Genomic DNA, 23,898 nt, shown 5'->3' on the forward strand with positions numbered 1-23,898 from the left:
AAGATATGTCTGTCCTGTGTGAATTGCTAACCCAGTGGGAACTTTTATGAGACCACCATTCCCTGGCTCCATTTCTGATTATCTTGTCTTGGTCACCTCTGAGGAACTCTTCCTTGGTATGTCTCTTTATTATCTTTTTATTCTATGGTTTCTCTGTGTAAGCTCTTTTACTCTCATTGCTTAAGTTATACTTTATTTATTACAGGGATTTCTAAATCTGCATCTCTAGCCAAAATTTTTCTTCAGAGTTTGAAATCCATACACTTAATGTATATAGATCCCCTGTGTCCAGGGGATCTTGCTTGGATGTGCCATGGAATGTGAATATCCGTTTACATTTATCTCTTATCAGCCCATCATGCTTTCTCTCACTGATTCTCTTTGTAGAAATGAAATAATAACACTGGTCATCTGTGCCTGGCCCTGGGAACTTAAGAGTTCTTTTTTATACTTCTGTTTCCCAAACTGTAAACTCTCTAGTAAGCCTTGTCTATCTGCCTTCTAAATATTTAGTTACTCCCTGTGGTCTTAGTTTCTTCCACAGTCCCTGAAGAGGAGGGTAGTGTTAAAAATTTAACTTCCTGGAAGATGTACTCCCTGTTATTTCTGTTGCTTGGCATGATGCCATCACACTGCTGCTGTCTACAGTCCTCCTGCAGGATCCTGTGCCAGGATAAGATCATGCCTGTGTCCTGGTCACCCTGTCTCATCTCATTATGTGCTTACACATATTCTAGCTTTTTGGATAGATAACAAATCCATAATGGTGGGCCCTTTGCTTCCCTTTAAGCATGAGGATATTTGTTTGGTCTAATTTAGTGTTTAGCTTTTTCCCATGTCCACTTGGTCCTTATCCATTTTGGAAGGGCTTGTTCTTTGCTGGGTTTAACCCATTCTAATTCTGTTTTCTTAGTCCTCCATGGACCTGCTTCTTCTTTGTGTCTTTTCTTGGGCAGAGACATTGAGATAACTGTTCTAAGTATTGCTCATCTTCTATATTGGGGAAAAGCCTGTAATAATGAAAAGTATGTTTATACATAATTTTCCTTGTTTATTTTCTTAAAGTATATATACCTACACAATTTTAAAATGGAAATTTAAAGAGCTATTCTAATATAGCGGTTTTCCCAATGATTTCTGTCTTTTCTTTTGGAGAGGCGTAATTTTAATTTACTCCTTATTGTCTGTCTTGAGAAGCCTTGTTTTGCAGATGGGGAGACTAAAGCCAGGGGCTTATGTATATTAGGTTATTTATTTCAGGGCTCAATCTACTAGGTGCCATTTGTCTCTATAGTTTTAAACAAATGTGACTGTTGCATATGTAATGTCATAATCCACGTGCAACATTTCCTTTAGGATTTTTATAGTCTTTTATGAATGCATTAATGTTCTCTTGTCTACAGCTGCAAGTTTCTAAGATGTTAGCAACTAGACACTAGACAAATGTCTGAACTTTTCTTCTGTGCCTTTTTGTTGGTGTTATTTTCTAGTTACCATGTTGTAAGGATATGCTAAGTTGTAGTAATTTTTTAAAATAGTGATTTTCTTATGTTAGCAGCTCTAAAATGTATAAAGACTGTTGCTCCATCCGTAGGCTGTAGTTGAGCAGGGGCACATTTTCATTTCCTTCTGGATTGATTAACAGTAGTTGTAGCATTATTCAATGTCTTCTAAGGGCTCTTTAACATAATGCTTATTTACTGAAATGTGTTTTGTAGCTTCGTCAGCAATTGAAGTGGTTGATATGTGAACTCTGCAGATTATATAACCTTCCTAAGCACCTGGATGTTGAGATGCTAGATCAACCACTACCCACGGGTCAGGTAAAGTACACATTCTCTAGTGTTGAGCTGAAATCAATTGTCTAATCAAAAGTTAAACTAGGATAACTTAAAAACTTAAAATTATTATACAATCTATTTGGAAGTTAGTTTTGTGTCCCTAGTATATTGCTTTGCTTTAGGTACGAAACAGCCTTTTCATGTCTTGGAGTTGCTTGTATTTTACTGTGATAGGTGAGCGCTTGCTCCTTGACCTCACCATTTTGGTTTATGTTAAAATTTCTCTGATTTCTGTGTTTCTTCTTTGATTGTTTGCTTGTTTAGTCAGTTACCTTCCCTTGACATATCATGTCCATATATCTGTTTGTGCTTCTTAAGGTCTAATGCAAAGTTATCTCTCCCAAGCAGTGCAAATTTCCACCAATTCAGCAATCACTCATGACTTTTAGACTTATCTATTTATCTATCAGTTACTGACTTTTTATCGTAACAAATCAAGATTTAGCTTTTATACAATCTACTTAATCACTCAATGCTTCTAAAGCACTATTCAGTTAGGAGTAATCAGTTTACCATTAGGACGTTGTAGAGCCATGTTTTCTGTTAGGGCATTTCTTTACTTTTGCCATCTTTTGTTTCTTAGTGTCCTTTTTATAGTAATACTTTTTAGCTTCTAAAATTTATTCTTATTCTGTGATTCTCTCTCTTTGGAGACGTTGGCTCTTCCGCATTAGTCCTTATGAGCTGTTCTCTGGCCTGGCTGTACACTGTCACCTCGATTTTTCTTGTCTGCTCTCCTGGAGTGAATTTACTAATCCCTGGATCTCCTGTCACCTTTGTTGGTTGTTTCCTTTCTTGTTTGTGTCTATTACATGGTCAGATAAGAGTCAAAGCATGAAAGAATGATATATTTTCCAAGTTAGCTTTTGAAAAATCTGGTTCTGAGTTAGGGTTTCAGAACAAGCCCACAATGTTCTTAAATTTCGGTTTTGCTTACTGGCTTAAGTTCATGGGTTCTTGGGCCATTCTCCTAAACACTGGTCATTTCTCATTTGCACAAAGTACTTACAATAGTATTTTGGCAGCACAGTGAGATATTCTAAAAATATAGGATCAGTGAAGTACATGTGAATTATTTGGGACATCATTAGTAAGTATTAACTGCTGTTATGTTCTCTTCTTATTTAGTATTTGATTAAATTCATAATCTAAGTTGAAACTTTTTCAAGAGTGTGCTGTTGCCTTCCATCCAGTGGTGCCGCTGAAGCTAATGCCATCTGGGATCTTACTCAGGCATGACTCTTTCTCTGGTGGCTTCAGGGAATTTGTGCTTTCTTTGGTGAAGTGAAGTAATTCAATGGTGTCCTTAGCTTGGGTCTTTTTTCTTCATTGTGCTGGGAATTCAGTAAGGATATTCCTTTTCAAATTTGAGTCTTAAACTTTGTTGTATATTTTGTGTGTTAGCTTTTCCATTTTGTTTAGAGTTTACTGGTTGGGCTTTTAAATTTTTGTTTTTATTCTTTCTGGAGACAAGATCTTAAGTAGTTCAACCTGGTCTCAAAAATCCATAGGTAGCTGTGGCTGAAGACCCTCTTGTCTTTACACCCTGAATGCTAGAATTACAGGCTTGTGCCACCATGCCTGGCTACTTTTAGATTTTAGATCTCTTAGTTTGAGACTTTATATCTTTCATATTATATTCTTGTTGTTAATTTTATTATATTTTTATTTGTGTGTATGTGTTGGTATGCACATTACAGGAATTGGTTCTTTCTTTCCATCATCTGAGTTCCAGGGAGCAAACCCTTGTGGTTAGGTTTGGCATGGGACATCTTTATTCACTGAGACATTTCACTTTTTCTCTTAAAGTCTTTCTGCTCTTTTGACTTTTTGCTATTTTTTACATGGACAGTAATAACTTTAAGGTTTTAAACAATAAGCATTTTTATGTATATGAGTGTTTTGCCTACATGTATGGATGTGCACCATATGTGTGTAGTAGAGATCAGAAGACTCCGTTGGGTTCACTGGAAATGGAGTTACAGATGGTTGTGAGCTCAAGTGTGGGTGCTGGGAATCAAACCGTAGCCCTCTGCAAGAGCAGCAAGTTCTCTTAACCACTTAGCACCTGTTTTGTTTTTATTATGTATCTCTGTTTACCTCATTTTCTCAAAATTTAGTGGTTTAGAGCTGGATGTGTTAGTACATGTTTATAACCTCAGCACTCAGGAGACTGAGGCAGGGTGAAGAGGAGTTGAGGCCACCCTAACCTACAAGTGAAGACCCTGTCTCAAAACACAAAAACAGGTTAGGCATGGTGACTCACACCTTAGATCCCAGCACTTGGGGAGCAGAGACAGACAAATTCTTGAATTTGAGGCCAATTGGGGCTACACAGTAAGACCTTACCTGAAAAAAATTAAAAACAAAGTCAAAAAACTCAAAGATCGTAATGCCTTACAATGGTAATCTTTACTATTGGATGGGTTAGCTAGGCTTAGCTGGGTAGTGTCTGCTGGCTTCATTTGGTGATTGGATTATTACTTTGTAGTCATGCAGTGTCCCATTCAGCATATTGATTATTACTGTGTGGCCCTGTGGTGACATGTTCAGCATAGTATGGACGTAGACAACTAGTGTGATGTTTATCCCAAGCTGCATTCAGGTATCCAGCATGGTCCCCCTTCCCCCTCCTCGTGTATCTGGCATCTTTGGCATGTCTTCACATGCCTTTTTACTGTCCATGGCACCATCCTCTAGGGCCTCTTCATAAGGCTTCTGTTTCTTCAGAGGCCGTTTGGAAATCCTCAAGAACACAAGAGTGGGAGTTGCTGGACATTCTTAAGGTGTAAACCTGGAGCAGATGTAGTGGTCTGTGAGTTAAAGCAAGTCTCAGGCCAGCCCAGGTTCACTGTGGGCTGGGACACCATGGGTTTTAAATGCCTGGGGGTGTGATTCTTCTCCAGTCTGTGAATGTGAGCCAGAGCTCAGGAGCTTCTGATTATCCTTTCTCCGTAGCATTCTGTATTGATTGTCTAGATGTGATAGATTTCATGAAGCTGTGTGTTTTGACGCTTTGGTCCTTCCTAGTGTTTATATTTTTTATTTACTATGTATTTTCTCAGTTTAATCATGTCTTGTTTTATACATTGTAAATTAGCCTGTCCACAAATATTTTGTATTCTGTGTTTGCTCATCCATATTCTAATTTTTCACATACCTTTCTTTTGTACCAAATGGATGATTTGGCACTCTTTGTAGCAAAGACTTGTCACCTTATAGCTATAGGGGGAATTTATGCTGATTCCCAGCCACTCATTCCCCCTACTTTTCTGTTGGGTAAATAAATGATGGCTCCAGTTACTCTGGAGATGGACTTTATCTGATAGATAAATCTTCCCAGGTTCTGCTTAAGGAGGTGGAAATGGGTAATGTAGGTTTCTGTCCTGCCTGCTGTCCCTGTTGCAGTGCATTTGGTGTCCTCTTCAGGGTGTTTTATACATATCTACTCTTGTCCTGCAACTTTACTTGTGAACTCCACTGATTAGTTAGTTCCTGTTTGCAGTCTAATGGAAGTAGATAGAGTCTTACTGCTCCTGGTCAGCCCGTTCCTTTTGCTTTTTAAGATTTGTACATATATGGTGTTTATTCTTTCGTAATTTAGTGGAGCCTAACGAAAGATAATGAGAAAAGGGTTTTATTTTTGTATCTGTTCAAGTTTTATTTCCTAGAGTATCTGTGGGTTTTGTGTGTGTGTGTGTGTGTGTGTGTGTGTGTTTTTAAACCTACGCTATATCCTGGACCTGAAGTCTGTCTTGTTTTCCTGAGTGTACATGAGAGGCTAATGTAGATATCTAAGATTATTTATGAATTATGTAACAAAATGCCCTGATTTTGAATCATCTTTGCATTTTTAAATAAACATTGCCAGTATAGCTATGGTAATTTTATTATTATTATTATTCTTACTTAGACTCTGAGATTGTAGAATGAATTTGTTCCTATGTAGGCCCTCAGGAAGCTTTGCATCTTCTTTCCCCACAATATAGTTTTAAATTTAGTAAATTTCAAGCAAGAGCAATTTTGCTTCCAGGGGACATTTAGAAATACCTGGAAGCATTTTGGGGTGTCATCACTAACTGTAGCAGAGAGGTGGGGTGCTGTTGGCCCTTTGTGATTTGATAGACTGCTTTTAAAGTACTACGATGAGGCATAGAACCCCACAACATGGTAGCTGGTTGACTATGTCAGTACTGCTGAGGTAGAAAACACATTCAAGCCTGATGCAATTCTGAAATTTCTTTATCCTGATGATTAACCAGATGCTTGTCTACACCTTAGACCCAGAAGAATCAGTTCTTTTTTAAAATGTAATATGTTTTTCCCCCCTTTTTTTTCCTTCTCCCTTCCCTCTGTATTTTAATTATTTCTACCTTCTGCTTTTAATGGATCGTTATTATTAAAATGCTTCTCTGTATGTATGTGTGTATGCATGTTCTGTGTGGAGGCCAGAGAACAACCATGGGTGTTTCTCAGATGCTCATCCTTTTTATTTTTCTTAAAATTTAGTTTTACTTTATGTGTACGTGTCTCTTTTACCTGTATGTAAGTGCTCTGTAGTTGTGCCTGGTGTCTTGGAGGCCAGAAGAGGGCACCAGAATCCCTGTAATTGGAGTTACAGTGGGTTGTGAGGCACCATGTAGGTGCGGCAAACCTAATCTGGGTTGGTTGATAATTCTCTTAATTGTTGAGGCTGCCTCACCCCCTTTGTTTGAGACAGAGATTCTCACTGGTCTGGAACTGTATTCAGTAGGTGAGGCTGGCTGTACAGCAAGCCCTAGGAATCTGTCATGTTGGACATGGGTACTGAGGATCTGTACTTAGGCCCTTATGCTTACATGGCAAGTACATTACTCACTGAGTCATCTTCTCAACTGTTAAAACTGATTTCTTAACACATGCAAAGCTAGATATTGTCTTTGAGTGCTGGTTGACTTCCTTATACAAGGTTAACATATTAGTGTGTGTTTTGAATAGCTTGTATTTCTTAAATCTGTTTCACCATTTATTCACATGCCTATTAAGTATGAGTCAGGTGGCTGTTACCTTTAATCCCAGCACTCTGGAGGTAGAGGCAGGCAGATAGATCTCTAAGTTTGAGGCCAGCCTGGTCTACAGAGCTAGTTCCAGGACAGGCTTTAAAGATACATAGAGAAACCCTGTCTTGAAAAACAAAACAAAACAAAAAGACCTATAGTATGAAATACAATATATGTTGAAAATAAAAAACAAAAAACTTTTAAGCTTGGCACAATGTTTAATTACATCGAGTCCCTGGGAGCTGTTGGCACAACAGAAAGCCTTCAGCATACTCCTTCAGGTCTTTATAGCTAGCCATCTTCCCTTATTTTATCTGGTTTTATCGTTTGTATGCGCATTCTTATATATAATTTTAGTGTTGCCTGTTTTTTGAGCTCCATGTTAAGAGTCATGATATATATTGCATGTTTTCCTTTGCAGTTCCTTTTTTCATTGTTATATTTATCCATTGTTCAGATATACCAGAATATTTACTCTTTTGCCATTTGAGTGTTGGTGGAAGTTTAAGTTGTTTCTAGGTGGTGTGCCCCCCACCCCCCACCCCCACCCCCGGAATCCCATTGTGGATTATCTTTTTTTGTATTTCTGGATACTCCTATCTGGGGTACATACTGAGGAGTTACTTTGCTAAGACATGAATGTCTTTTTTTTTCTTTTCTTAACTCAAAGAGTTATCTAGACAGGACTTTCAAATATTTTTCAGGTGACTTTGTAACTAATTTGGTTTTTGTTTGTCAGTACATGTGACCTCTCAACTTCATTATCAGCAGTTACATAGACTTTGCCAATGGTGTAATTCCTGTTCTTGCTACTCCCAGGCAGATCCCTAGATAATATATTGTAGTTGTGTTTTTCCTCAAAAGGTTTGGTTTATGGAGATGTGTATGGTATGCATGGAGAGTGTTGTGTACTTGGTATCGGTTTTTAGCATAGTAATTGTGTTGGTGTGGGGATCCACGGTGTGCACAAATGTGCACTCACACACATAGCTCTGTCTGAACGGAGCTAGTTACAGAGTTCTAAGCTGCATTCCACCTCTGCTATTTATTGTTACAGATGAAACTCCAATGACTGTGTGATTCCTTTTTCTGTGTATTTCATTTTTCCTGCCTGAATGTTGGTTTGGTTTCCTCTTTAACTCTAAAGAAGTGGACTCTGTTTTGCTTCTCAGTATTTTTTTAGGGTATCCAGAGATACTTAGTATTCTAAACTCTTTCTCAGCATTTGCCACTAGTTGTCTCTTTTCCGTTCATATTTTTCCTTTCATTCTGTGGATGAATATTAGACCTTTGTATTCTTGTCTTCCGCATCCCTAAAATGCTTTATTTCTAACTCCTCAGGCTTGTACTCATTTTCTTTCTTCATATTCTTGTCAATTTGGTCGTCTTCATTAGAAAAGATTTATTCAAAGGAGGCAGTTGGTTGTTGGCTTTTTTTTTTTTTTTTTTTTTTTTTTTTTTTAAATAATAACTGGTTCTCAACAGTGCTAATGATTCCAGTTAGTTTGTCTTGCCTCAGGTCACTTGTGGTTTTCATTTCCTCCCTTCCTTCCTTCCTTCCCTCCCTCTCCAACTTTTTTTTTTTTTTTTTTTTTTTTTTTAAGATGCTTATTTTAGTATGTGTGCTCCATCTGCATGTACCCCTTTATTTCAGAAGAGGACACCAGATTTCATTACAGATGGTTGTGTGGTTGTTGGGAATTGAACTCAGGACATCTGGAAGAGCAGCTCTAGCCCATTTGTGGCTTTTCTTTGTGGATCAGTTTTCTATTTATGCTACTTGGTTATTTGCTCATTTATAGGAAAGATATGGATGACATCAGTCAGTACCAGTTGTTGATAGAGGTATACAAGGATAGTTATTTTTCTTTGCTGTTCAATGCGTAGAATCTGCACTCACCTGAAGCCAGAGGATGGGGAGGTCTTGGCAGGCGGGGTTTCCAATTCCTGCATCTGTTATGATATTCTATTGTTGTGTTGAGTTATCATAAGATGATTTCTTGCTTTCTCTTTGGCTCTAACACTCATAGTAGAGGCCATCAGGGTAGATAGGGTTGCTGTAGAGTAGAGTGATCCTTAAAACAGGACAACTTAACAGCAGTTCATCCTGTTAGCTTTAGTGCCAGGGTGGCTAAAACTTGTTAGCAACAGCAGGATCCGTCAGCTTTCTGTCTGTTGCTACCCTGTAGTTGTGGGTCTGCGTATTATTTATTTTTCTAGTGTAGCAATGTCATTTTTATCAAAGTCTCACCTCCCCCAACCCCTGTTTTGCGGCAGGGTTTCTATTCACTGCTCAGGCTGTCCTAGAACTTACTATGTAGCTGACCTTAAACTCACATCAGTCTCTCAGTGCTGGGACTACTGCCTTGAGCTACTATGCTTGTTTTCAGAAAAAAAGCCTGCCTACACGTTGAAATGAGGATTTTGTGTTTATGTCAAATTACTTATCCTTTGGGGAAGAGGATTGCTCAGCTTTCTCATTTATAAAATGTTAGGCAGGCACTAGTTTGATGGTCACTTGTAGTATATGTTTTTCAGGGCTGACCATGTGGTCAATCAGTTGGTGTCCTCATCCATGGGGAGGATTATTTCTTTGATATAGTTCTTTGTTTAGGTCCTATGAGAGTCGCCCTTCTATGTTAGCATTTCTATTGATGTCATTCTTGCTCAGGTCTTATTTAGGTAGCTAGGAAGGTAAGAAGACTTCATGGATATAGCTTCTGTGATATTTCTAGGAGACCAAAATCTCACAGCAAACTTCTTTTCTTTCCTCTGGTGCTTACAGTCTTACTGCCCTTTTTTGCTATGACCCTGAGCCTTGGATACAGGAGTTGTGTTATAGATGTGTCAGTTGGGGCTGGAAACTGCCACCAGCTTACATGTTTGTTCTTTTTATTTTGATTGGTTTTGTCTTTCTGTAATGGTCTCTTAACTCTTGCATTAAAGTGCATTGAAGACAGATTCTGAAATTAGCATTCCAAAAATGCTTTTCACTCATACTAAACTCAGACTTGTATTTGGGACCTTGGGACTATTTGGGAACTATGTTCTTTTTGTTTTTGACAAAATACCAAAAATAATTTGGTTTAGAAATGAAGAAAAGGGTGAACCACAATAATTTTGGGAACTGCTTGCTTTTCTCATTTAGTTCCAAGGAAAGGAATAATAAGTGTCTAAAGGGATTCGGATGTAAAACAAGCCCACGCTTATTGTGTCTGTACTTGCATATAGTCTTTCCAGGTCACTGATTGTGAAGGCTTTCTCTCACTCTGTGGTAATGAGTTTTTTTCTTATGACTTGTACTCTTAGAGCATCTAAGAACAGATACCTTGAGGCTGCTGAGATCCTGGTTCGTCTGATTTGATTTCTGGGCCCTAGTTTCTTGATATTTTAGCTATTCTGGGTCCCAATCTAAACCCACCTTTATGAGTACAGATATATTTCCATATTGACAGCTGGAAAACTTTGCTCTGGCAGGAGACTTGATGTACTACTGTGTATGAAGGCCCTCCTGTGTGAATGAGTAGTAAAACTGTGTCTTAAAGGAAGTTTTCTGTAGCAGGTAGACTGAGTGCTTCAGCCACTTTTCAGCCTTACAAAGTGTCCATGTCTTTTTGACATACTTGACCATTTAAAATGTAAGGCATGTAAATTTATTGAAAGATTAAGGTTTTCCAGATTAAAGAGAGATAGATAGATAAAGGAAAAGAATAATTTGGAGCATTTATTATTATTATTTATTATTTATATGCAGAACCCTTTGGCCATATACACATAGCTATTTAAATGTTTTGTAAAATAAGGTTATATTTTAGTTTTTTAATTTCCTTTATATTTGATTGCCTTTGTTTATTCTTAAAGCATCTGCTACATTGGATTGACTTAAAAATTAAATCCTTTAATTTTAATAAGCCCTGCTCATGGGACTGCAGTGACAGTGGTTAATAGTGGCTAGCTTTCTGATGTGTTCTGTGTGTCTGTGTTCTGTGTAGCTTTGGCACATTCTTTCTCTGTTTCAGAATGGGACAACTGAAGAGGTGACTTCAGAAGAGGAAGAGGAGGAAGAGATGGCTGAAGTAGGTACTTATATAAGAATAATATTTTGTGAATATTTTAAAATGTTCATTTAATTTTTACTAGTTTTGGTGTATGTGCCCATGAATGTGTGTGTGGGGGGTGTTTGTACTATGCAGAGGATTATTTGGATGTCCATTCTCTCTACCATGTGGGTTCAAGGATTGAACTCAAGTCATTAAACTTGGGGGTAGTTGCTTGGGGGCTGAGCCATACATCTCACTGGCTCGCATCTCATGAATATATTAATGTTTGATACACTTTATTAATTCTTTAATCTTCTCTTTTGAGTAATGTTAATATTGAATAACATTTGTATTTCAGATGGGATATACTTTCTAAACCCTGGCTTTGCATCTAATTAGTGATATGCATTTGAAAAAATTATTTTATCTGAGGGCAGTAAAAATCTGTTTACATTTATTTAGCTTATAATTTGGTTATTTTTAGGAAGAACTACTAAGTTTAACATTTGTTTTTACAGCTGGGAAGATACCTGTCAGTAAAGTGCTTGCTATGCAAGCATGAGGACTTCTCCAGCACTTATGTTAAAAACAAAAAGAAGCTAGGTGGTACATCTGGCATCTGTAACTCCAGCTCTGGGGAGGTGGAGACAGGAGGATCCCTGTGGCTCTTTAAGCCAGCCAATCAGCTAGACCCAGACTCAGTGAGACTCTGTCTGAAAAAGACAAGGTGGAGAGTGATTGAGGAAGAGTTAACATTTGTGTAAACGGATTTTTTTCTTTTTGGGCTACCAGCTCACAAAAAATGACATGGAGACTTACTAATTTTGAAAGCTTGGCCTTAGCTTAGGCTTGTCCCACTAGCTCTTATCATTTAAATTAACCCGTATTTTTAATCTATATTCTTCCATACCTCAACTCCATTTTGCCCATCCTGCTCCCTCTGTGTCTGGCTGTCAACTCCTCCTTTCATCTTTCTGGAGCTCTCTGTCCCCAGAAGTCCCACTTAACCTCTTCCTGCATAGCTAATGGCCTTTCAGCTCTTTATTAAACTAACCACAGTAACACATCTTCACACACTGTAAAGGAATATTCCACAACATCCCTCCCCCCATTTTTTAGTCTAAATAAAAAGGAAAGGCTTAACTCTAACATAGTAAAACTATACATAATAAGAACGTTATCAGGTAAGAATTTCATTTACAATGTAATTTGCATTTGGCAAATTCAGAGAAAATACTCCGTTATTAATACTATCTTGGTGAATCCAAAGTTTTGTACCTAATTTACCTTCTATTATAACTAAACTGAGGAAAACTATTAACTCTATCAAAGACCCTTGAAGGATATAATTACCCAAGGAAACAGGAAGTACAGAGCAAGCAGCTTCCAGAAATATGAAATAACAGAAACATCTGCCTGCCTGGACAGTCCCTCTAGGGTTCCTCTGCAATGTTGGGTCATCTATCTTCGGACTACAGGCCTAGAACATCTGACAGACTTTTTTGTGAAGCAGGAAATTTTTGAAGGACTGTGCTATCCTGGCAAAGCTCGGCAGATGCTTTCCTTTGTGTCCTGCTGGTCCAATTTGGACAGTATACTGTCAGCAATTGAGGCAAGGGCACTTTCTTTGCCCAGTGTCTTGCTTTTGCCATAAGGAGAGCAAATTCTATATGGAATGCTTAGTTGTGGATCTCTGCATCTACTTCCATCAGGTACTGGACAAAGCCTCCATGACAATCTGATTACAAGAGGGAGGCCAGGCCAGTTCAGGCATCCTGTCCACTATTGCTAGTACTCTTACCTGGGGTCATCCTTGTAGGTTCCTGGGAGTTTCCCTGGCACCAGGTTTCTTCCTAACCCCACAGTGGCCCCCTTCTACCAAGATACCTCTTTCATTACACTTTTTCTCTGTCCCACCTCCAACTTGACCATCCTGATTCCTCATGCTCTTATCCCACCATCCCTTCTTCTCGCCCCCCCCCCCCCCCCGGTAATATAACTTCTTCAGGGCTGGGAATTGTGGCCTGGTTATCCTTTGATTTGCTTTTGCTTTACATATAATCATTTGTGAGTGAGTACATACTGTGTTTGTCTTTCTGAGTCTGGGTAGCCTCACTCAGGATGATTTTTTCCCCCCCTTCTTTCTAATTTCATCAATTTGTCTGCAAAATTTCATGATGTCGTTGTCTTTTGTTTTGTATTTTGTTTTTTCCACTGAGTAGTACAGCATGGTGTAGATACACCACATTTTCTTTATCCATTCTTTGGTTGAGGGGAATCTAGGTTGTTTCCAGGTTCTGGCTGTTATGAATAATGCTGCTATGAACCTAGTTGAGCAAGTTTCCTTATGGTTTGATTGAGCATTTATCTCATCATTTCATTAAATTCTCCTTTTTCCCTTTAGAAAGCTTTCTCCCTGACCATGGCCAGTAACAATTTGTAACAACCCCCATAAGTGATTATAGTCATCCATAACCCACTGGACAAACAAAAGCCACCCACCCATCTCTTGGGAATGAGAATTCTGTGTTCTCTAGAATGCTTCCTGTTGTCTGTGTGTGACAGCATCTTTATGAAACCTGAGAAAATTAGGATAGCAGTCAAGCCTGGGGGAGATAATCTGTTGTCCATCTTAGTGTGATGGGATAATGCAAGGCTTATCTGAAGTCCTGGCTAAAATAGTCTGTGAGGCTGGACCATCTCAGCCAGCAGCCTTGAAGCTGTTCTGGATGTAGAACTCGGAGGAAACGCTACAAAGGTACTCTGAGAGGCTGGATCACCTGGGCCACTGTTTTCATTTGTGTCTGGTCCCCTTGCTCTGAAAACACACAAAATTTTAAAGGTAACATGCATATTTATTTGCATGATCACAAGTATGGACTGTTCATTGTATACAACTAGCCAAGGAATTTTTTTTTTTTTTTTTTTTTTTTTTTTTTTGTTTTATGTTTGAGTAGGTAAAATGTATGTCACCTGTCTTGTAGTTTTTTAAGGCTTATTTCTTTGTAGGGAAGATTTTCAGGGGAGGTGGGAGTCTCCCCCAATCAAATCTGGTGTTTATTGTCCTTGAACAAATCTACAGCCTTTCATTTTCTGTGGAAACAAAAGCGTAATCTCTTCTCCAATGCAACATATTTTTTGACTTCCATTTTGAAGTTAAGACATTTAAAAAAAACATATAGGCTGGTTTAATTTAACAGTTTCCATAATCCAGAATCTTTCAGCAGCTTTTGTTTGTTCATTAGCAATCAAACTTTTAAAGTCAACAAGATACCATATAGGATTCAGACTGTGATTTTTCATCTTTACGTAGCTAAACTTTTATTTTATCCTCTCCTTTTTATTTTATTGTTTATAAACTACTTTTTTCTATAACTGTCTATACCTATTTTTCTTTCTTTTTTAAGCCTACCCACACTTTTTAAATACACTGTAACTGTTCAGAGTTGTGGGGTTTTTTTTGTTTGTTTGTTTGTTTTTTTTTTCCCCGTGTGGATCTGTCTTTACTGAGCATCTGTAATGTTCTCTGATGGCATGAGACAATCTTAAACTGCTATGTCAGCTGCCGTATGGCTCAGCTTAGCACATGGCACTGGTGGGTGGCTCAGGCCCTCAGGCAGCAGCTGGTAGCCATCTGTCCGTGCCTCTGTATACCACCAGGCACCAGCCACTTGAGAGACTGCAGGACTAGGAAGCTAGATTCAGTTCGTTGTCCAGAACTATTCTTAGTTTTCTTAGGCCCTATGTTTGGATATTTGAGCCCCACACATTGTGTGCCATTTGTAAATGGATTTTTCTTTTTGGGCCACCAGGTCACAAGAAAAATGACATAGAAACTTATTAATTGTGAAAGCTTGGTCCTAGCTTAGGCTTGTCTCACTAGCTCTCATCACTTAAATCAACCCATATATTTAAATCTATATTTTTCTATACTCTTGTTACCTCATCTCCATTTTGCCCATCCTGCTCCCTCTGTGTCTGGCTGTCGACTTCTCCTTTCATCTTCCCATAGGTCTCTGTCTCCAGAAGTCCTGCCTAACCTCTTCCTGCATGGCTAATGGCCATTCAGTTCTTTATTAAACTAATCATAGTGATACATCCTTACACAGTTTAAAGGAAAATTTCACAGCATATTTGGCCCCCCTACACACATGAACGCATGTACACAAACACACACACACACACACACACACACACACACACACACACACAGTTTTATGAGGACATCATAGGGACTGCTAGCTAGAAGCAGTGACATTATCTCTTACTGAAAATTAAGGGCTTTCTGCTGATGGAATTAGAATACTCAAGAATGGGTAATTTGTGTTTGCACAGTTCTGAAAGCTGAGAAGTTTAGAATCAGGTTCTTACTAGCATGTAGCATCTTGTGAGGACTTGAGTGCAGTGTCTTCAAACGATAGAAAGCAAAAGTACAGGAGAATAGCCTAGCTAAATGATCTGTTAAGCTTCCTTTATAGAAGGTTTGATTCATTATTGAGGAAGGAGGGCTTCCTAATCATCTGTTACAGGCCATATTTCTTTTCATCGTGTATTTTTCAAGACAGGGTCTCTCTGTAGCCCCAGTTGTTTGGAACTTGCTCTATAGAACAGGCTAACTTCCAACTCAGTGATCTGCCTGCCTCTGACTTCTGAGTGCTGGGGTTATAGGCTTGAGCCACCACCACCTGGAACTTTTAATCTTAATTTTTATATAATATTGTGTTCTTAATTGAAATAGAATTACATTGCATTCCTTCCTCCAACCCCTTCCAGTTACTTTCTCTTAAACTCCTCCCATGTTCCCCCACTCCCAAGTTGATAGCTTCTTTTTCTTTGATTATTATTGGAATGTATGTATGTATGAATATATGTATTTGTATGCACAAATATATTTGCTGAGTATGAATATATAAATATATAAATGTATATTTGCTTTTGTTGCTTGTGCATATATAATTGGTTATATATTTGCTGAGTGAATGTATTGATGTGTATATATGTGTGTGTGTGTGTGTATTTGCTTTTGTTGATTGTGTATAATTGCTTTCAAAGCTGACCATTCTGTATTGGATAACCAATGAGGGGGCTCACCCCTGTTAGAGGTTAATTTTCCCTCTTCCAGCAGTCAGTAGTTCTTTGTAATTCTTGGTGTAGGGGTGGGAACCTCTGAAGTCTTTTTCCTTCTGTATTATATGTTCATTAATATTGACACTGTTCTAGTCTTGTTTATTCATCTATTCTGTTACTTTGGATCTTAACAGTCTTTCTACCCCCTTGTCTGTGATGTTCACTGAGCCGGAGATGGTGAAGCTGTGATGTAGATGTTTCCACTGGGTCTGGGATTCCCAGGATCTGTTGATCTCTGCATTGTGTCTAGTCATGGTTTTCTTGGATTCTCTCCATTTGCTGTAAAGAAAGGCTGTTTTGATGAGGGATAGTAGCTACAAGTGTGGGTAAGAGGAAAAGATGATTTAGAATGTAGTATGGAATTACAGTGGTTTAGTAAAGTTGCTGTAGTTGACTCTTTTTCTAAAGTCTGTGACTTCATTAGTGCCAGGAAAGCTGCCTAAGTTCCCAGTACCAGGCATGATTTCCTTTCTGATAGGTGGGTCTTTAGTTCAGATAGACAACTATTGATTGCTGCCAATATGCTAGTACAGTTTATTGAACCTTTATGCATATATTGCCATGATAGAAATTGTTCTTCATAGGTTTTGTACCTGAAGAGGATTGCTCCACTTCTTGGCAGCTTACATAGTATTTACTAGGAACATGGAGGCTAGACAGGACAGAGGTACCAGGTGAGTGAGATCTGGGACAAGACAGAGCTATCCGTGTGAGATCCAGGGCAGGAGAGAGGCACCAGGTGAGATCCAGGGCAGGACAGAGGCTTCCAGGTGGTATCCAGCTCAGGTCTTCTGAGTTCTCTGTCTTAAGTGTGTTGTGTTGTCAGCAACAGAAAGCCCTCTTTTAATACCATCATATCACCATTCCTGATTTTCAGAGGGAACAGTCAAATAGCAAAATTTGGAGCAACTCCAAGGCATTAAGTCACTGATAGATTTTTAGATTTTGAAGCTTTGAATTTAAATGCAAGTTTTGTGGTTTTAGTTTTTGGTTTTCAAGACAAGGTTTCTCTGTGTAACACTCCTGGCTCTCCAACTTACTGAGATCTGCCTGTCCCTGTCTCTGACTCTCAAGTGCTGGGGCTAAAGGCATTTGCCACTCCCACCTAGTTAAACTCAAGTTTTAAAATGAAGATCCAGTGCTCCATAGACCAGATAAAATGTATGAGTTTCATGATCTTTAGCTCCAAAAAAAATTGGTTTTTGTTTTGGATCTTATAATTTATTCAGACTTCACTTTATTTGAAAAAAAAAAGTATTTAAAGTATACTTTGAGAGTATCTCAAAGCTAAAGAGGGTTTTTTTTTTTTTAAATATGGGAATAGAATAATTCTTAAAGTTATTTAATTTGGTGGGTAGGCTGTTTACTGTTTTCATGCTGTTTAACTTAGGTAGAATAAATTGCATGACATTAAACTCCCTCCTCCCCCCCTCTTATGCAGGGAAATAGACTTTGTACTCAAAAGTTTTGTACTTTTCTTTTTCTTCTCATAAGATTGACAGGGGCCAATCTTATGGTGCATATCCCAGCACTTGGGAGGCAGAGGCAGCCAGATAGATCTCTGCCTGCCAGGGCTGTTATACAGAGAAACCCTATCTTGAAAAATAGCAACAACAAGAAAGATTTACTAGGGACAGTGATGTTTAGGGAAGTGACTTAGGAGATGTCAGATTAAGTAAAAAGAACAAGGTTTCCATTTTGTCCTTGTTAGTGTGGGTAACCTCAGGTGCGGTGTGTTTCCTGGTACTGGATGCTATTCTTTTAGGGAGAGGGGAGGTGGAGTCCTGGGTAGAAAATGCAGAGAGTTAAAGACAAACATTTTTGTTTCATAAGGTTGATCAGAAGACCATAAGGCAGAGAATAGTGTGCTGTGAGTGTTGTTTTAGAAAGAATGAGGTATTAGGATTTGTTGATTAAGATTCAGGTAAAGTGTGTGGATGGAAATGACTTGAGGTTGGAGGAGGAGGAAGAGGCAGTAATATAGACTAAGGAGGTATTTGCTGAAATTTTGAAGAAAACACATCTAGGATGGGAGAGAAGCTTCAAGATATGAAGCCCTGTGTGGAATCTGATTAAGAATAGATTGTAATGGGCTGAAGGAGACCCATTGCATTTGCTTTGGATTGAAGGTGTTCATTAACCTTCAGTCTAATTTGCATGAAAAATGGAGGTGGTGAATAAAAACTCCTGCAGAGATCTTGGTTATTAAAGCTTAGAGATAAAGCTTAGAGAAAGTTAGGATCAGAAAACTTGGGCATAGATTTTTGTATATGTAAGAGGAGATGATATGGGAAAAGAGCAGAATGGGCTTTGAGAGATGTTGATGTATGAATATTTTTTAAATTCTTTTTCTACAAACTTCACCTAATTATAGGAGTCCATAGGTGCTTACCACAGAAAACTTGAAACACTACATGTAGATCTCACAACCTTTCTAGCATTTTCTGTTTCAGTTCCTATTCTGATAGCATGGAAAGCCTGTATATTCCATGGGTTTTTTGTTTGTTTTTGCTTTTTTTTTTTTTTTTTTTTTGTATTTTATTTCAGGGTGTTTTGTTTTGTTTGTTTGTTTTTCGAGACAGGGTTTCTCTGTAGCTTTGGAGCCTGTCCTGGAACTTACTCTGTAGACCAGGGTGGCCTAGAACCCATAGAGATTTACCTGCCTCTGCCTCCCGAGTGCTGGGATTAAAGAAAGGTATGTGCCACCAACACCGGGCCAGGGTGCTTCTTAATAGAAAAAAGAATTGTCTTAATAGAAAAAAATTATGTTTCTGTCTTTAGCTTAGTTGGTAAAGTACTTGCCTAGCATGTTCAAGGTCCTGGCCTTGGTCCCTGAGAACCACATAAAACAATGTACAATGAAAAGAACCAAGGAAGAAACACCTTGCCCCTGACTAGACTTGTGACTGGGCAAAGGGAAAACACCCTGACCCTGACGTGACCCTAAGACCATGGCTTGAAATCCCACCAATCCTTGCACTAGTCCCAGAATCAGGCCACAAAAACCTACCAATTCCAAGCCACCCTGGCAAGATCCCCCTACTCCCAAGAAACCCTATGTAAGCTCTGTGCTTTGTTCAGTTTGCCATTGCTTTTCACTCTAGAGGCAGGCACCCTCCTGGAATCTTCCTTCCCAATAAGTCTCTTGAGTGAGGTTTGTTGTGTGGTGTGAAATTTTTGCCAAGATAGCACCATATAAAACCATACAATCCATATGGTCCATAACACCGTATGGTCCCCAAGCACCATATAAAACAGCTTGGGGGCAATTGCCTGTAATCTTAGCACCAGGAGGTATAGAGGTAGGAGTATCAGAAGATCTGGGTCATCTTCAGCTACCTAGGGAGTTTGAGCCAGCCTAGACTACATAGACTATGTCTCAAAAAAAAAAAATAATTAGGGTTTTTTGTTTAGTATTTTAATGACCCCATGATGGATGATCCATTAACTTAACTGTTGTGCTTTTTTTGTATGTGTATTTTGTCTTTGTAATTAATTATTAGAATGAAGTATAGTTAAACCTAAATTAGTGTTCACATTTATTCTGAGAATAAAACTCTGGGAGTAAGATTTCTAGAACAAAGTGTAAATAGCCAAAGTTTTTAACACCTGTCACTAAATTGAAAAGTTCCTCATAATAGGAGATTATTAGATGGCATATGAAACTGTGGAATCTGCTGTACTCTATCCAGCTGTTCCACAGAACAGAAGGCATTAAAGGAGAGAGCCTTCTAAAGGGAATGTGGGGTTTCCCTCCTCATAGAATGGATGCGTCCTCCTTTTCTTGTACTCTTTTTATTCCATTCAAAAATTATTTTTCTTCTAGTTTCTTAACTGGTGAAGAAGAGAAACCTGAATGAACCCACCTCTTTTTTTTTTTTTTTTTTTTTTTTTTTGTAGGATATAGAAGATTTGGATCACTATGAGATGAAGGAAGAAGAGCCTATTAATGGGAAAAAGTCAGAGGACGAAGGGATTGAGAAAGAAAATTTGGCAATATTGGAGAAAATCAGGAAGACTCAAAGGCAAGACCATTTAAATGTAAGTGTGACTGAGTATCTAAAACTTGAACTTGGTTAAATAATTACAGATAATAATTGGGTAATACTTTCCTTAGCTGCCCTCTGTTTACATCCTACCTTGGTGGTGGATTCAATAATCATTTGTTTTGTTGACCTAGGCTACTGCTTCTGATTGTTGACAGCTGCTTTCTATCCTGTTAATCTGTTCTTCATATCTTAGAAACATATGCTGCTATTTGTATAATAATATCTGATGGTTAGTTTTAATTGTTAACTTGACATAACCTAGAATTAACATGGGATTTACGTTGGATCGGCCTATGGATATGCCTGTCAAGGAACTCTCTAAGTTAACTGTTATGGAAAGACTTCGCCCATTGTGGGTGACACCATTTCTTAGGTAGGGAGTCTTGAACTCTGTAGAGAGGACAAAAGCTGTTTAAAGTTTCTTCCTTGACTTATCCAAAGTGATAGCCTGTGACATGGAATTGTAGGCTGAAATAAACCGCATTCTTTCCTGTTTCGAGAATTGTAGTTGGTCTGATAATAACCTGGAGTCAGATATTAGAGGGGGAAGCTAAAAGATCAGAGAAGCAAAGCAGCCAGCCACTAGCACTTACCTCTACCTCAGACTAAAAGGGCAATCCTGTCTCCACCAATCCTCAGACTGACTGCCTAGACTACCTGTTTCCTCCCGCACCTAGCCATATCCCCTCCTGTCTCCACCTCCTTAGTGCTGGGTTTAAAGCTGTGTTGCTCCAGTGCTGGGATCACCTTTGGGTGAGCTCTGCTTCTCTTTTAGATGGATCAATACCGTGTAGCACAGGGTGGCCTTGAACTAACTGAAATTAGTCTGCCTCTTGTCTCCCAAGTGCCCAAGTGCCTGCTCCAATTAAATAAAGGTGTGTGCCACAATTGCCTAGCCTCTATTGCTAACTAATGTGGCTAGCTTTGCACTCTGATCTTTAGGCAAACTTTATTAGATCATAAACAAAATACCACCCATCTCCTCTAAGTTGGTTTTTGTCAGGGTATTTTTATGGTAACAACAGAGAGGAACCTAGAAGAATCCTCTTTGCATTTTATTGTTATTGTTGCTTTACTTATTCCCTTCCATGGTTTCTGTATGTTTAGAATCAGCCTCCTACTGAATATTAACTGACACTGTCTCCCCATAAATCTGACTTCTGTTTTTTGTGTCTAAATCGAGAAGTAACTTCTCTTTGGATTTACTTAACCTAACCACACCCCTCACTCTGTATAGATCAGGCTGGCCTTCAATTCAGAGATCTGCCTATTTCTGCCTCCTGAGTGCTGGGATTAAAGGTGTGCATCATCATGCCAGGTGATTTACCAAGTCTTTTATGAGAAGCAACATAGCAATATGAGATTCACTGTTTGGTGACAAACATGCTTGTGTGACTTCAGATTGTTCAGCTTTAAAATGTAGGCAGACAATGTATGACTTGTGAAAAATTTAAGTGTCTCTCTCTCTCTCTCTCTCTCTCTCTGTGTGTGTGTGTGTGTGTGTGTGTGTGTGTGTGTGTAGTGAGTATGCAGTGGTACTCTGGTTGTATGATACCTACTGCCTTGAATTAAAGCAACTTTTTAATTCTGGGCCAGCGGCTTTGTTTTGGGCAAACATAGTGAATGACTTGTTATCCAAGTTAATATGAAGAATTGTAACAAGTAAATTCTAATCCTTCAATCATAATTAATATGCTAATTTAATTGGCAAGTCTTCTGTTGTAGACAACTATTAACATTAAGCCCACATCTTTATTAGTAAAGTAAACTTGTAGCATCTGAAATAATACTTTATTTGGTATGCCTTATAATGGACTCCAGTTTGTATGCTTTATAGTTAGAACAGCTACAAATTATTGAATACTCTGACATGATAAATGTTGTAAGGCTTAAGTGCTTTATATTACCTTCCCATTTAATTTTCATAGCTGTTGTAGGAAATAGGCTCTCTTCATATTTTATAGATGTAAAAAACTAGGGCTTAAAACCAGTTCTAGGGTTGGGAGATGGCTCAATGGTTAAAGCAGTCACCTCCCAAGCAGAAAGTATTAGGATTGGTGTTTGGATCCCTAGAACCCACATAAATGTTGGGTGTATACAATGGCCAGCAAAGACGGGATTCCCTAAGTAAGCTGGCTAGTTACACTACATTGTAGTTCAATAAAAAGACCTTACCTCAAGCCAGGCAGTGGTGGAGCATGCCTTTAATCCAGCATTGCTGAGGCAGAGGCAGATCTCTGTGAGTTTGAGGCCAGACCGATCTACAGAGCTAGTTCCAGGACAGGCAGGGCTACACAAAGATCCTGTCTCAAACACACACACACACACACACATACACACACACACACACACACACACACACACACACACACACACACACACACCAAAAAAGACCTTACCTCGGTGAATAAATGGGATGGCAACCAAGAGTCACATTTACCTTCATCTTCAGAAATATCCCAGTGTTGTGAAGAAAGCCAAGCTGTGTGAAGATAGTATACTGTTCTTATATTTTAGCTAGGCCCAGAGTATAACTTCTTATCTTATTAATTGGAACAATGTTTTAGTAATGCTGTGTCATGGCAAGGGCCTTCTAGCATTTTGAGAAGTTGTGGTTTGGAATAGACTCATAACTGTCACAGAGTCTGGTGTTCTGGACACGCTGTGAAGTCTCCTCGTGATATGAACAAGCTAGACACATCTTCAGTTTCCTGTTTTTCTTGACTTCATAATCCTTTATTTGGTTGAGTGCCTTGACTTCTTTTTGACTTATTTTTTTCTTTTCTGTTTTCTTTTTTTCCCTCAGACAGGGTTTCTCTGTTTAGTTCTGGCTGTCCTGGAACTCAGTCTATAGACCAGGCTGTCCTTGAACTCAGATCTGCCTGCCTCTGCTCCCCAGTTGCTGGGATCAAAGACGTGCATCTCCTCTGCCCGGCACATCTTGACTTCTTAATGCTAAGTGGTGATCATTTTCACAATGCTATTGTAAAGTTTTACATGAGACTCTGATACTTTAAGCTTTTAATTATGGATGTTTCAGGGTGCAGTGTCCGGGTCAGTGCAAGCATCAGATAGACTCATGAAGGAGCTCAGGGATGTCTACAGATCACAGAGCTACAAGGCAGGTGAGGCCCTGGCTCTGCTGCCCATTTGCTTCTTCAGGTAGCGTTGTTTGCTTTTTATTTTGCTTTCCATCTGGGGAGTGATAGGGGACCATTTACCCTAAACTGGCTTTGAATTCACTATTTTTCTTTTCATTAATGATGGGGTTAGATTTGTGTGCCAGCACACCCAGTGTAGATATTATATTGGTAGACAGAGTTGGAAATTTTTATTGACTCTATTTTAGAGATGTGAAATTCTGGTTTCACCAAGTTCTAAGGTAGGTAAGAGATAAAATGAGTGCATTTTTTTGTATCTCCTTCCTGATGGAGATACAACTCATGATTTTTATCTTGAGTAATACTACTTTTTAAAATAAGTAAGGTTAATATACTTTGTTGTACAAGGAAAAACTTGCTGAATTTATTTTCATATACAGAGTTTTCTTATTTTGAAACAATAAAACTTAACTATAGGAGTGGTATTCTTTTAAAAAAAAAATTGCTAGATTTCCTCATTTCATAAATCCATGGAGAAAATGTTCTTTTTCAGAGCTGGAGTTGTAGTTCGTTGGTAGAATACTTGCCCGGTAATGGGGTCCTGGGATTCAGTCCTTAGCAGCATGAATTAAAAAACAAATAAACAAACAAATAAATAAAAGTTTTTTTTTTCTTTTTCTCCTTATCCAGTAAGATTTGAG

General features: G+C 38.6%; 1 protein-coding gene across 2 annotated transcripts in view; it reads left to right on the top strand.

Annotated features, from left to right (window-relative positions):
* Ube2q2 (ubiquitin conjugating enzyme E2 Q2) overlaps positions 1 to 23,898 on the top strand; it is a 57,913-nt gene that overhangs the window by 15,517 nt on the left and 18,498 nt on the right. Inside the window, exons 3-6 of one of the 2 annotated variants that reach the window (XM_051197508.1) lie at positions 1,719 to 1,823; positions 10,900 to 10,956; positions 19,948 to 20,088; positions 23,137 to 23,221. In XM_051197508.1, coding sequence (XP_051053465.1) covers positions 1,719 to 1,823; positions 10,900 to 10,956; positions 19,948 to 20,088; positions 23,137 to 23,221 — 388 coding nt within the window. The remainder of the gene's footprint in view (positions 1 to 1,718; positions 1,824 to 10,899; positions 10,957 to 19,947; positions 20,089 to 23,136; positions 23,222 to 23,898) is intronic. The other variant, XM_051197510.1, reaches the window with a different exon arrangement.

This window comes from Phodopus roborovskii, unplaced genomic scaffold, assembly GCF_943737965.1.
Source record: "Phodopus roborovskii unplaced genomic scaffold, PHOROB, whole genome shotgun sequence".
NCBI classification, from domain to species: Eukaryota; Metazoa; Chordata; class Mammalia; order Rodentia; family Cricetidae; genus Phodopus; species Phodopus roborovskii.